Genomic DNA, 16,115 nt, shown 5'->3' on the forward strand with positions numbered 1-16,115 from the left:
AAATCGTTGAATGGTCAAATACTGAAAACTTTTGTTTCCCAATGCAAATAGTTGACTTAAATTTAGATTTGCAGAAATAATATTTGCCACCAGACTCTGATTCGTTGGCATTGATGAATTGCTGGTGTATACAAGCAGGTTTTCACTTTGAGAAATTGTAACTGAAAAAAGTTCATTTCATAAACAAATATGTAATAGGACATCAATGAAATTTGCTGATATTAGAATGAAAGTAAAAAGATGTCAGGTTTTCGTTTTAAATAAAGAAGTTTTTTTAAATTAAGAATTCTTCTTTATTTAAGGGATTAAAGTATCCTTTTGAATATCATTTGAGCACGTGCAAACATGTTTTATGTATCAAACGATTTTGCATTGTAATGTGCTGTGTATTTCAATTGCCATTTTATTGATGCTAGCACATGTTGTGTTTTTTTTCAATTAAATGTAATTTATTCGTTTACTTTACAAATTCAAACAAACCGAGATTCTGCCTGGTAAACATGTTCTTTTTTTATATCAGTCCAGGTATTTATTCTAGAAACATAAGCAATAGTTTGACAACATATGTCAACCAACTCACGACAGCCTCAATTTTATGTCATAATTGGGTAGATATATTACAGTTTACTGCCATATCGTTGTGTAATTTATGAGGTGAGGCTAATAATAAAAGAAGGGCGAGGCTTGCCGAGATATATTACACAACGATAGTTCAGTTACATGATTTCCTCTTGATCATTCCTCTTCGTCCCAATTATAAAAAAAAGTGAAATATAATCGCTACGACGGCTGCATTGAAGCGGGAATGAAGACGATGTTCGACTTTCACTTGTACTAACGTCATGAGCACTTGCGCTGTATACTCGGAAATATTTTGTATTGCTTTTTTTGTTTGATTTGGTGTCTAAATGTATTACATATTGGTATAAAAGTTTTTTGTTGTTGATTATGATTATATTTACAAAAAAACAATGACCTTATTGTTGTTTCTAAGTAATATAAGATACCTCTAAACATTGACTGATTAAAGAACTTTTTGTTGACGTGATATAACAAATACATATCAGGCATTTACATATCAGGCGGCATATATCAATGCAGTGTTATGATTAATATTTAACAGGAGAGGTGATCAAAGTATCAACTTGTATGCGTTTGATTTTTATAAATTACCAATGTTGGGTTTACAAACATATCATTTTCAAGAAGGGTGTATACCTAATGACTTAATTGTACTGGTCTTGCTTGGCAAACATATCTTACGAATATATCAGTAATTAAAAATGTGACTGCATGATTTTTATATGTGTTAAATTGCCGTGTATTGATAAAAAAAATGTTACAATAACACAAAATAGGCAAGAAAAAGTATACATTGAAGACGAATTTCATAAAATAAAGCAAAGACAAATTAGCGCCCTGAGCCGAATGGGACGAAGATATTTCGTACATACTATCCTACAATCACCGAAGCATTCGTCTTTTTATTAGGATCGGAGTTAGTGTTCGTGTGTCGTATGAATAGATATCGATGCAGGAAATTGAAATGATCCGTAAAACTAAATTTAGATTCACATCGTATATGCATGATATAAATGCTGGCGAATTCGACTGTACAGACATTTTCGATTTCAGAATTTAATATCTGGCTTATTTCGCATTTTTCGACACATGTTCTTCTTAACTTTTATTTTGATTTATATTAAAATATATGTATAATAAGTTTTTTTACACAATAAATATAAATTCATAAATAAATATGCAGTCTCACTTTAAATATACCGATGTTGTTAACTTGCAGTGGAACAATTTCAGATTTAAAATAACCATTTACCTTTTTGACCATTAATACGTCCGATAATGTTGATGTATTGTGCAAACACTGGTTTGCCGAAATTAATTTGCCAACTTGTTTGCGTGTTGAAATCGGTTACACTGCACTTTTGGCATAACTCACTATCGTCTTTGTATGAAGCTGAATACATTCCGTCTACTGCTTTGGTTTCATCGCACGTAGCGAACGTACGTCCTTGTGTTATAACCAACCCATCGTTTCGGGCAATATTTATTGCTGAAAATATGTTATGTTACTAAAACAAGTAAGCTTTCCTGTACATGTAATTTCGTGATAATTTATATTCTGGTCAAAGCGCTTGATGTTATTATATTGTGAACATGAAGAATTAATTTCATACCTTTTTGTTTAAATATCTGAATCTCGCAGATCGTCATGTAATTGTTCTCCCATGCATTGTTATTTGGTCCCGATATATTGATGAATTGCCCAAGCCGTGGCGGGTTGAATACTAGTTCTTGGTAATTATTAGTGATATCATTGCACACATCAACCACCTCATCAAGAAGCCGTACGCAAAGGCGTATGTTTCGGGACTGAACTATGTCTGTAGAATATATAATGCATATAATATATATGTATATATATATATATATATATATATATATATATATATATATATATATATATATATATATATATATATATATATATATATATATATATATTACATGCATTATATATATATATATATATATATTTATATTTATATAATCATTCTGAATACTGTTTAATTTTATGCCTTTTAACAAAATGCATGTTCATTTCCATTCCGTTGAAAACGATCGTTTACAAAGTAATAAACACATGTTTAGACAGAAAATTTATCGATCCATAATGCGTGTATGCATCCGCTTATTTAATTAATTATCGGACATTCAAATCCCCTGCAAAATAAAGTTCTTATAGCAAGAATACTTCAAGTACAGTTCTGAAAACTAAGTAAGAGGTATTGAGCTGTTCTTAGAGGATTTCAAGAACATTTGTACTGGAACTTTTCAAGAATTGCCGTCAGGAACAGTTCAATAACATTTTAAGGACCTTACCTGTTCTTGAATTATTTTTAAACTATTCTCGAACACCTTTTTGAACAACATATTTCCTTCTGATGTTGATAAACACAGGCAGCAGTATCATACATTTGCACCCCCGTACCCTACCTCTCCCCCCCCCCGAGCTTACCCCAGGGGTTCCAGATTGTTAAATGTACACCTATTGTGTATGGGTTGACTTTTCAACAACGAATATTGACACAATATACACAGTTTGAAAAAATACCCCTAGTATAGGTATTATATATACACAAGGTAGGCAACGCACTATATGCCTATTGCTGAAAGATTATGAAACACGGGACGTGACCGTTTTCATCGAGAAACCACATGTTTCCATTAATTGCAATAATAGCTGTATTAAAACTAGTTACCAGAAAAAAATAACAAAACACAACAACAAGAGATCATTAGAATAAAAGACTAGTCTTCGACCAACAATAACATGTTGACTTACTAAACCCGTGTTTCGAATGAAGATGTGTAAGAACTCTCTATCTGCTTTGTCTGGTTGATAATTCTTTATCACATATCAAGCACTGGTATTTTCCATTTTCAGATACACGAATATTGGTTTCCTTTCGATGTGCCATTAAACTTAACACGAAGATAACACTTTACTAATTAGGGATTAATTTTAAGTTGGAAAATTAAATCCCAAAGTTATTTAGGCAACGCATTATACGGGTCTCTCAAAATCTAACCAGTCTAAACCCAAATTGTAAGAGATAATTTCATTGGTCAAAATCCACAAATAGAGCTGACTGTTTTTTTCTATTTTGTTTACGGAGACAAGCATCGGTACACAACGAACGATGTATTTTCGCGCTTTTTCGGAAAATGGCAGACGAACCACGACATTTTCTTGTTCAATGGTAGGATCGCTTTATGAGCGTTATCGAACCAAAAAATGTATTCGCTTCCAAAACAGAAGTTGCTCACTGTAAGGAGGGGAAATCTCATCAAAGCCACCAAACATACAATGCGGTGATCATTGAAATTCCTTCGTAAGTAAATTTGATTGGTACCCAAACATTTTCGTACCTATCCTAAAAGGTTCTTATATCGGGTGAACGTTTTTATGATTGACAGCGTCAAGCCCGCCTCGTCACTAGTGTTAATAAATGCGTGCTGGAAAATACCGCATAACGACATTTCCGTTCGCGCAAATTTCCGTTCGCGCAAACCGGAAGTATTTGACGAGGCGGTGTTGCGGTAAACAATTTCCATATTTCAATCGTCGTAGAGCAAGTCTATTCCACTTACTGTTCATAACGATGTGTGTTGATAAATAACACAAATTATTGAAATAAATCAATAATAAAGATATCTTCCTGATAGTTGATAAACAATTTGTTGCAAATAGTACAGGTTCGGACATCCATTTTTTGAGGAATAAAATATGCCAACAGTTTGTTTGTTTTATAATCATGCTTGTTTTTGCCCTTTTCTGATTTAAATTAAAATTATATTTATTATTTTGAATTTTAAAAGTAAAAAGTTAATTAAAACAATCCTAATTACTTTCACAAAAATTAGGCTGAAAGAAAATGAAGAACCAAGTTCTACCAGCACCATGGTATTCAGAAAAGAGATACATGAAATCTTGCAAACCGTGAATCACTTGTCGCCTGGAACAAATGAAAAAGAAGTAAATGTGTGTTAGAACAAGACGTGTTTTGCTATCTTTGGTAAAGAAAAATTGGTAAATTGATCTAGAACAGGGGAGAAGACCAAACGATCTCCATGCGCTGAGGCAAGACCAGTTCTCGACAGTCAGAAATTGGAATTCTTGTAAAGGAAGAACTAACAAAGTGCCCATCACTGCATACGGACGTATTGAAGAAGAAGATAGACAACATAATAAAACAGATCAGTAGGGATTCTTTGAAAGAAAACCCCTAAATGTGAACATGTCTAAGTGTAACAATATTTTGACTGTTTTCAGTTTCCACTTTAAACAGCTTCTGTGAGAGGATTTATTATACCCCCACTACGATTGGTGGGGGGGGGGGGCTATAAAGGAGTCACTTTGTTTTGGTCCGTTTGTTTATCTGTCCCGAAAGTTTGTCCAGACCACACCTATGTCATTTATCGTGAGATTTTAAAATGACTCGGTGCATTTGTTCATAATCAATGGACTTTGTGCCATGCCAACGTCGATATGTATAAGGTCAATGTCACACTTGGAGTTCAAAGGTTAAAAATGGCCATAAATGAAGCTCTTGTTAATTTTGCAATAACTTGGCACTAGTGTCAACTATGGAAAGGCAGTATGATGTGCACAACCCTCATGCTTGTAGCTCCAAGGTGATGGTTACACTTAGGGTAATGTGGGAATATCTTTAAAATTGAAATTCTGCAACCTTTAACTTCACAATAGATTGATGTATTTCACAATATTTTGACCAACATTTTAAACATCGGCAGGGGGTATATCCTGTGTAAAAAGCGGCGTGGTAAAGGTCAAGTTCAAACTGGCATAATAATTCTTAAACATTGCCTTAAATAAGCTTCTCTTATTTTATGAAGACAACAAACAAGTTTGTGTCATTGCAGCATGTGTGGGTATTCGTCAAGTCTGTGACAAAGCTCTAGTTTTTTATAAAAACGTTTAAAATTGTTAATTGTGAATAAAGTAAACTTTTGTGAGTAAACTGTTATGCCTAGCTTAGGTTTGAGACAGAATTGTTCGCTCACTGCATTCATACTGGTTTCATGACATTAATTTTGGTCACAATTAATACATAAGATTTATGAGTAAAATTAAATTATGCTAATATTTTGGAAGACCCAACACATTGCTGTGTAACATAGCTGTAGGTAGTGGGCATCAGAGTTAAAGGGGCCTTTTCACGTTTTGGTAAATTGACAAAATTGAAAAAAGTTGTTTCATATTCGCAAATTTTCGTTTAAGTTATGATATTTGTGAGAAAACCGTAATACTGAACATTAACCATTCTCTAAAATAGCCTTTATATGCATCTTTTGACGATTTAAAAACCTGTAAATTATAAAGCGTTGCAACGCGAAACGATTGAATAATTTGGAGAGTTCTATTGATGTCGCTATATATTGTGAAACTACGAGGATCGTTTGTATGAAGTATAATATACATCTCGCATTGTATAAGGAAGAATGGCCGAATGGTCTCTTGCGTAGACTTTTTACTCCAGGACTACAGGGGTTAGTGGTTCGAGTCCTGCTGAGGGTTACCTTTTTTGTTTTTTTTAAATTGTATTCTTGATTTTTTACTGGAGCTTTTTGGATCCAATGTTTACATTTATCAATATAAAGCATTTAATGATAAACTTCAAAACATGCCAAAATCCGTGAAAAGGCCCCTTTAACGGATTTCTAATAATTGATCATTATAAGATATTCTTTAATTGTTTATGTGTCAACATGTATTGCCAAGATCTGTTAAAGAAGCGTTTTCATGAATTGTGTTGTTCTTAATGTTTGTAAAATCTGTTCAATTACATTTTTACAAATGTTATGATTTTTTCAAGAATATGAGTTCTTGAACCAGTCGTTTAGTATTCTAGAATTGCAATAGAACTGTTCTTTTACGACTTCAAGAACTGTTCATGTACATTAAAGAAATTTAAATTTGAACAAATTAAAAAAAACTGTTCTGGAGAAGTTCTTAAAACTGTTCTTGAATAGTTCATGAAGTGTTCAAGAATAAAAATTCTTAGACTGTTCAAGAATAAATGTTCATGATTGTTCTCGAACTTTTCAAAAACAGTTTTAAAGGACTTTAAAAGAACACTTTTTCTTAAGATTTGTCCAATTTTACATTTCTTTAAATATAGTTGAACAGTTTTGAACTCTTTAAGAGCAGTTCAAGTACAGTTTATGAACACTTTTCTTGAAATTCTCTTGAAATTTTTGCAGGGGTAACTCCATGATTAGTTCCGGTATAAGAGATCATTATTCCATGATATTAATTTTCCTTACGTTTAATTTAAACATATTATATATGAAATCTTATTACCAAATGTTAAAATATGATAATCTGGTGACAAACATATTATAGCAACATTCATTCATTTAGAAGGTCGCATATGCGTTAAGTTCGTCTTGAAGTACTTCTCTACGTTCTTGCGAAATATTTTAAATCACGGTTCTTCAAGCACTGACCAAACAAAGTACATTTCAGACCGTTTTTTATTCGTTAATTCTAGCGTTACAAAAATCAGAAATATCATTTGATTTCACGGCAGAAAAAAGGCGGAGAGAATGTCATGTACTAAGGATACCCATCGTTGTTTGAAATTCATGCAATTCAACACTTTGATAGGTGCGCAGGGAAAACAAACATTCATAACTCATCGGAATTTTATGAGAGAATATCTTTTGATATTCCCTTTTTTTCGTTGAAAAATGAAGTTAAACAGGTGTTTGTTCCTCAATTTCTCGACATACGAAAGTAAAAATTTTCATAGTGTAAAGAACATTTTCAGGAACAACATAATAAGTTATTTTTTCATTAAAAAGCAACATTTTTGACACTTCGTAATATTACGCACTATTTTAAATTGTCGTCATTGTTCGTAATATTTTAAACTTTTTCAGGGACAAAAAGAGATTTTTTTCCATAAAAAAAACCAATAATTTTGATACCTCTTAATATAACGAACTACTATAAATTAATATTATTGTTCGTAATATAACGAACATTTTCAAGGAGAAAAGTCAGTTTTTACCCTTTTGATACTTCGTTACATTACGCACTATTATGAATGTTCATCATTGTTCGTAATATAACGAACATTTTCAAGGAGAAAACGTCAGTTTGTTTACATTAAAAATCTACATTTTTGATACTTCGCAATATTTCGCACTATTTAAATTGTAGTCATTGTAATATAACGAACATAATCAGGGAAAACGTTTTTTTTTTCCATTATAAATCAATAGTCGCAATATTACGCAATATTTTTAATTGTCATCATTGTTCGCAATATTACGAACATTTTCAGGAAAGAAGTATTTTTTACCTTAACAATCAACGTTATATCACGCACTATTATAAATTGTCATAATTGTTCGCAATATAACGTACATTTTCAGGGTAAAAAGTTCCTTTGCATTAAAAATCAAGTAAAAAAGGTTCTATTTCGAAAAGGGATTTTTCATGAACCCAATGTAATGGAGTATTTAACAGTGTTTTAATATTATCTTTTAATTATTTATTTGTAACATCTGAAGAAAATCACGAAATCCACATGCTAATTTACTTAAGAATGACACAAAAAGTTATGCCAGCGTTACGAAATTCCAAACATGTCAGCTCAAAAGCGAATCGCTCGTATTTCGAATCATTTCTTTTTTACAGAACCAAGCTCAAATGTTTCGCCTGCATAACAACAAAACTGTTGGTTTTTAATGCAAGAAAAGACGTGTTTAGTAATGTTAGTAATAGTACTAACTATAATGACACTTTATAATAGTTAGTAACATTACGAAGCATCAAATATGCTGATCTTTTATGCGAAAAAACTGACTTTTTCTACATAAAAATGTTCGTAATATTACGAACAATGATGACAATTAATAATAATTCGTTATATAACTATATAATACTGTTGGTAAATTTATCCACTTTTTGAGGAAACAGACACATTTGATAATTTGTGTTAATGCATTTTTTAAAGTTAAATTTTTGTGCAATAAAAGTGAGAAAAAATCACCTGTTTTCATCATTTTGCAACGAAAAAAGGGAATAAAAAAATAAATATACCCTCATAGAAATCCGATGGGCTACATAGCAATAATATCAAGTTTAAAAACAACAACAACAAAATACAAAAAACGGGGGTTTCAATTTTATTTGATTTTTAAATCTGTTGAAATCGCAGCTTTTGAAAAAAGCAAGTGTTTATGTAAGTTAAAATTATGGAATGCAGCTTTTATGGTTTGTCTTTTGGTGTTTATAAACACCAACAATATTACAAACACAAACATGGATAAATATTTACAAATCACTTGGAAGTTCAACACATTTTAGCTTTAATGTATGCCATTATCGCTATTACTTGGTATATATTATAATAAATAAATACACAAATTGCATATTTGGCGCTTATAGAGTAACACTGACACCATGTTAATTATTTCAATAAAGAAAATCGCCAATAGTACAATTGGACAATAAGTGAAACATGTACTCTAAACATAAAGACACAAAATACTTATTCAAATTAGCATAGCACTGCAAAATATTAGTCAAAATATGTTGCGTCGCAATTAAATGGTGCTTGTTGACTAAGCAAGTTAATTCCAAGTGGGGCGAGCGAACATTTATGTAACCTCTCACTTTTCTTTCCGGTCAAATACTTGTGTCTGATTACGGTGTCACAAGTATTGTTTTTCTTCTTTGCTAAGGTAATATTCAAAGTTGTAAGTTTTAAATTGAATCTACAATTAAAACAAAAAATCGAAAAAAATCAATACCTGTATCTTTGCGACCGAAAATTTTAATTTGTGTCAGTATGTATGGTTGTCCAATGTTGAGTGATATCCATGCAGGTCTAGAAATCGCTGTGCAGCATTGACACTTGTCCGCGTTTGTACTAGTGTTGCCATCAATCACTCGGTGAGGGTCCCATATTTGACCGTCGTTAAACACAGTACCTCCATAGCTCAGCATGGAATTATTTATGTGAAGCAGCTCATCTCCTGGAATTGATTATACGATGCTCATATAACAATCTTATAAGAAAGTTTGTTAAACCTAATGTTAAGTCACGAATGAGTAAATGAATACCAATGACCTTAAGGAATTACCTAGTTTAACGGATGGATTTGTAAAAGTTCAATTTATATTGCTGTTTATATCATCCGACGAATAATACTAAAAAGGTAATTAAATTGAAACGTCATTCATTGGAGTTTAATTAAGAATGTGGTTCCATGTATTTTTAAATATGTTTACTCTAAAATGTTAATAAAGCACACTTAAATCGGATTTAGGCCCCCAAAGTGTTGCACAAACAAGCGGTGGTCGAAGATATATTAATTTCCGGAGTATTAGTTTTTATGATTCTTGCATGCACTGAATGAGTGCTAATTTTAAACTGAACCTTCAACACATGATCAGTGGCTATGGGAAAATCGGGTAAAAAGCGCTTTAATGATGAGGCGTCATCAAAGTCTGCTAATAATCACCCCGACAAAGTACAACATTGTGACAAATACGCCACCTGCCAGCATCCCAACGGCAACACCGCCGCCACTCTTAGGTACACCTGCTGGGCAAGGAACATTTATTCCGCACCATCTCCAATATCTGGCCCAACAGACTCATTTGCAACTCTCCTACATGCCATGTGGTGCGGTATTTCTGGGAGTCTTATTGAACGGACTTCCAACACCAACCTAACCAGGTATTGTTAACAAATACTTGACTCGGTGCTAATTAAAAGGTTTGATAGCATTGATAGTAAAATTGCTTGGCTAGAATCCATTCTGATAACAGTAAACATTTTAAATGCAGCATGCGAAACAAATCGATAGTGACCTCCAAATCAAATTGCATGTCCATGTCCGAAATACACAATAAACACAAATACGTTGAAAACGTGATGTAAAATCCCAAACAAAATGGACACGAACACTCAGAAATGGTCAAAGAATTAAACAATTAAATACAGGGCCTTAAATGACGCCGTATGCATGATGAATTTTTATTTTATAAGTTATCACAGGGAAAGGAGGACAACTGTGAGAAAAAGTGTAAGAAATTTATAAAAGAAAAACTTAACATTGATACACAATAGATCAGGTTACAAAGAGACCATTGTATTTGCCCGTTCAATGCAAGCAAGACAAGGCCGATTGTCGCTAAATTCAGCGAAATAAATCTTAATTAAGATAAAAAAGCATATATAAGCCGGTTAGATTATCATAAATACAGAGGTATATTGACCAAAGAACATTTATCATCCAACAAAAACAATAGTGAAAGCCTTCGTCAGAATAATTTTCCAAGACAAGATAGAACATGCACCCTCTACAATCTTAACAATATTGAAGACGAGTTTAATTTTGTTTGAAGTTCCCATATATATCCATATTTGGATAGAATATATTCCAAAACAAATCTTTACCCATACGAGTATGTTAAAAAATAACTTTTAATTTAGAGCGAAAATAGAACAACTTTTAAACAAGGTGGCAGCATACTTCCGTACAGTCTATTATCTAAGATATCGTACTCCAATTGTTCAAATGCCCAAGGCTTGTTGAAGGTTCATGTATGTGTATGTTTTTTGTAAATAGTGAATGATTGTTGCTTAAATGATTGTGTTGCATTCTTTGTTTAAATCGTACGATATAATTTAATTTCCTACGAACAAATATATCTCCCTAGACCATCTATATTTTTCGCTTATATGGTCGACGTTGGTGTTTGATTAATTTAAACTGACAAGTGTATATAGGTGGAGATATTTATTTCAGATCTGATAGATTGCTCTCTAAATAAAATGAAATTAATATTCGCTATGGAACCCTATCACTATAGTTCACCTATAGCTTCATTTTTGTATAGGTGATCAACAAATGATAAATACTAAAACATTACTAAACAAAACTTAAGTAAAACATAGATTATTTTATATCACATAGCTTAACGTTATCAGTATTTTGCAGTCATATATTTCTGAAATTATTTAACTACGAATAGCATACACGTATAAATTTGGATTTATGCGATAATATTCGTCCTGACTTCCTATTATTTTTTCCCCATTTTAAAAGCCCCTTAAAAGATCGAATGTAAACTAAAGAAAAGGATCTTATTTATGAAGTTTGAAATAATTATATTTTTCACTCACGTGTTTACTTTCTTATATAGGTAACTTGATCTTTCTTAAAAATTGTGTATGTTTTGTATTTACTGCAAACGCACGCTGTTATTGAATATGTATGTAAATGACGATGAGCTTAACATGCTTAAGGCAGAATAGCTATTCTATTCTGTTGTGTTGGTCGTTACATCACCTTGATCACATATATATTCAGTTATATTTGTTTAAAGGTCAATTATATTCTGTTACAGCTAGAGTTTTCTGTAATGTCGGCTGTGTTAATTCAACAGCACGTATCCATGTCCAATCATGTATGATAGAGTTTGTTATGTTCGCGTCGTAATAGATCATTATAAGTGTAGATGTTTCTTAAGTTATTAAATATGTTCTTTAAGCTATTTTACGTATTTTGTTTATAAATGTAGACAAGGCAACACATAGAGTTTGAAATATTTAGCAACTAATAATTGCTCCAATACACGTGTATGTACTACTATTAATATTTTTAAGCCTTGGTCGTTTCAAGGCAGTAACATCAGTTTTAATGCTTAGACTGTAGAGTGTGGTCTTTGGATATTTAATTAAAAGACGCTGCAGTATTAGGCGAGAGGTACATGGCTAGCACAAGACAGAGTAAACTTCTCCAATTAATCCTAAAAAAAACAAATAAAATAAAAACGCGACCAAACTAAGAAGGAAACATATTCATTAATTCATATTTAATTGGCAATCCGTTATTCAGCCTTTTGCCAAGAACATATATACAAACAAAAGATGGCCAAGACTACGGAATCCGGATAGTGCCATCTATAATCTCTAGATCTGTAACGATTCACCCATTTTTCGATTCGATTCGATTTAGATACCAAATGGTCCGATTCGATTATTTTCGATTCGATTCAAATTAAACTATTTGCTGCTTATTTTGCAAACTATTTAATGTTTGGTTTGTCCACGGCATGAATTAATATGTTTGGTATTTGTTATTAACCTATTATGTTGTACATTTAAAGTGTTTAGTTTGTTTAAATAAATTAAAAAATGCAACATTGTTTTATAAGTAATACATTTATTGAACAAAACTTCCTGTTGAGTTATTCTGCAATAAAATAACATGCACAATGTATCACATGTGTTGGACAGAAAAAAAAACATGTAAGTACATAAACAACTTCCAGTTGACTTCTTAACAAAATGCACACAATTTTGTAAACAAACCATATGCATCGATGAAAAAATGAGATCAAAACATCACATGGGTATCATTTAGTAACAGTAACGTTCTGTTATCAAAATGTAGGTGATACAAGTCACATCTGAACTATTAACCGAGTGTTTTCTCTTTAAATGTTGCCTCAAATTTGTAGTGCTTCCAGATTAAGGGTAACCTACGTCAACAAAGTACGTTTTGCAAGTTGCCTTTGCACCAGAACCTTCTCGAAACTCGAAATGTTCCCATACTTTTGATTTTAATTTTGACGGTGCGTCTTTCAGCGTGGTTGATGAAGCCATTTTACCGTCTGATGTAATGCTAAGCATGTTATTCATTCATTCATTGGATGCCATATTGGCTATTGACCATTCACAAGACGTATTACAAATGGCAAACAAGTTTAGACAACGGCTTTGGAAAGTAAGGTTTAAAATGCGGATCAATCGGGATTGCAGTGAATCGAATCGAAATTGGCCGTATTGGTATCGAAATCGAATCGGCGGCGTTGAACCGGTTTTTCGATGCATCGAACCGAATCGTTACAACTCTAATAATCTCGCCCCTCTTTCATCAAGGGCGTCACACGACACACGAAGTGATTCACGATATTTTGCGCGACACACGAATCAACACACGATATTTTGCGCGATACACGAAGCGACGCGCGAGAATATACCACAAAATATCGCCCTTGTGTAGGTAACCCAAAAGGCGGTATATCGTGGTTAATATCGCGTGTCGCTTCGTGTATCGCGCAAAATATCGTGTGTCGCTTCGTGCATCGCGCAAAATATCTTGTGTCGCTTTGAATATCGCGCAAAATATCGTGTCTTGCGTTCAAAGGGCGACTCACGAAACACGAAGAACAAATAACATGCGAATAAAGCGTCGTCAATATCAGTATAACCTATAGGCGAATAAACGCGTGACGTCACGCGTACCTGCACCGTTTAGACTCCGCCCACTGATTGGCAAAACGAGATTGAATTTATATAAGCGCATATAGAGACGGTGAACATAATCATCGATTTTATTGATAATCATGCACTATATAAAATGTAAATTTATAAATTATACCTGAATAAAACATTTGCATGCAATGAAAGACATTTTAGGAACGAATATATTGTTGTTATTATTTGTTTTTACTAAACACGAACTCGGGAGAAGAACACAATCTACGAGATACCACAAAAATTTCTCTGCTTAGGACATCATTTTAGATAAAAAATCTCAGAAATGTTAATTTTTAAATAATTTATTTAATTTAATGAAAGAACACAATTAAGGATGAAAACAAACCACAAATAGATCGATTTTTATGTACGCAACATATAGTTTTGATTTCTGATCGGAACCTTATTAATATGTCTGTAAAAAATTGCCATGTTACAAATTAAATAAATTTTCTCGATAAATTTAATTGTTTTGATTTATATGTTCACACCAATTTTGACACTGTTTTGTTTCATCATTTTAGTGTTTAATTGCGTTTAATTGCATCTTTGTTCATCACAAACCAATTATCTCGTTATGATCGGATACTGTCAAGACAGTTACAAATTAAACATGGTGTCATAAACCAAGGGACCTATACTTGGGGTGCCTACATAAACCACATGTGGTAGATGATGTTATGGTCATTAAACACAATTTATGATACCTCCGTGTCATCTCTTGGCATATTGAGCAGTCAGTTAAGCCAAATTTTAAAGCCAAAATACGTAACAGTTGCTTTAATAAAAAATGTTAACATATTAAAAAAATGAAGATATTAGTCCGAAATGGATTAGCAGGAATAAGTGTATATATTAACCAGATTAATCATAATATACATGGACAGTGTTTAATAACTATTATACATTAAAAATTGTGTGCAATTTTACTGCTACACAATTAATGTATTTAACGATTACCGGCAAATATAAAATCGGCAATTACGTGTAAACATTGTACGTTACAACAGTGCACGAAACACCATCATGAAAACAAGCAATCAAAAATACTTGCGTAAAATAAATTAAATATATAGTGTTATTTGTCATAAAATGCCTGATTGCTACATGCATCACTCCTTATCACTTAGGAAAAACATTTCAATATACTTGCAAAGAAAGAAATTTGGACAATATGCAGTATTTTTCCATGTGTATGCTTAAAATTATCAATATTGTCATTTAATGTAAACGAAACGAAAATTCATTCAATGGAAAAGAAAATGATAAAATTTAACAATCGTTATGTATTTCGCTTTTTAGGAATTCGTTTTATAATTGATTAAATGCACCTCTTACACATTCGATCGCTGATGAACAATAACAATATCCACACTACTTATAATTGTGATCAAATGAATATAATTATGTTTCATTATTTTTGAAAAATCATTTATAAAAGTCTTACCATAAGAAATAATACGGCTTATTTATTTGTTTTGTTGTGTGTGATTTTCAGTAGTTAGTCTTCTGATCACGTTTATTCTGATGCTAATAACTAATCCGTATTTTTATAAAGACGAAACTATATTTATGAATAAAAATTTACTTGCGCTATTATTTAAGAGATTTGATGTTTATTTCGGATTATTTTATCGTTTTATTGACTAAACAAAAGTCCTTTATACATGTTTTACATTACTGTAACCAGTGTTTTTTCCAACCAGTCAGTGCGAAAATCCCGAATGTAAACAATAACAATTTACTCGTCTATTGTAGACGTTGCCGCACTAGTACAATAAAATGGCAAGTTTGCGTTACATTGATACAACGTTCGTCTCATTCGCTTTACCACTTTTCGGTCGTCAAAATGCGACATTTTATAGATTGATAACAACTTATATGGGACTTTAATGTTTAAACAAACCATGCCTGATCATATTTCCTAATCACGTTATATCGTATTGTTTGAATAACAACATATTTGGTTTTTGTTTGAAAATACTATTTTTATAAGCGCTCATCGTGATATTATACAAAAACACAATATTGAGTAGATTACAGACAATCCCAGAATCGATAAATTGACCGCCGCCATATTGACTATCACGTGACCCCACCGCCATCTTGGTACTGAAAAATTTGACAAATAACTGCGCTCTACATGGGTGACATGTAGCTCTTATCTGTCAAATTCTTCACGTAATGTTTAAGGTCGAATTTGATGTTGTTGTTGTTTTT

At 32.2% G+C, this 16,115-nt stretch overlaps 1 protein-coding gene across 1 annotated transcript in view; it reads right to left on the reverse strand.

Annotated features, from left to right (window-relative positions):
* LOC127857469 (uncharacterized) overlaps nucleotides 1-10,244 on the reverse strand; it is a 30,475-nt gene extending 20,231 nt beyond the window's left edge. Inside the window, exons 1-2 of the mRNA XM_052393864.1 lie at nucleotides 10,193-10,244; nucleotides 9,490-9,594 (exon numbers count right to left, since the gene is read on the reverse strand). Coding sequence (XP_052249824.1) covers nucleotides 9,490-9,594; nucleotides 10,193-10,244 — 157 coding nt within the window. The remainder of the gene's footprint in view (nucleotides 1-9,489; nucleotides 9,595-10,192) is intronic.
* Between the last annotated feature and the right edge of the window lie 5,871 nt (nucleotides 10,245-16,115).

This window comes from Dreissena polymorpha, chromosome 14 (assembly GCF_020536995.1).
Source record: "Dreissena polymorpha isolate Duluth1 chromosome 14, UMN_Dpol_1.0, whole genome shotgun sequence".
NCBI classification, from domain to species: domain Eukaryota; kingdom Metazoa; phylum Mollusca; class Bivalvia; order Myida; family Dreissenidae; genus Dreissena; species Dreissena polymorpha.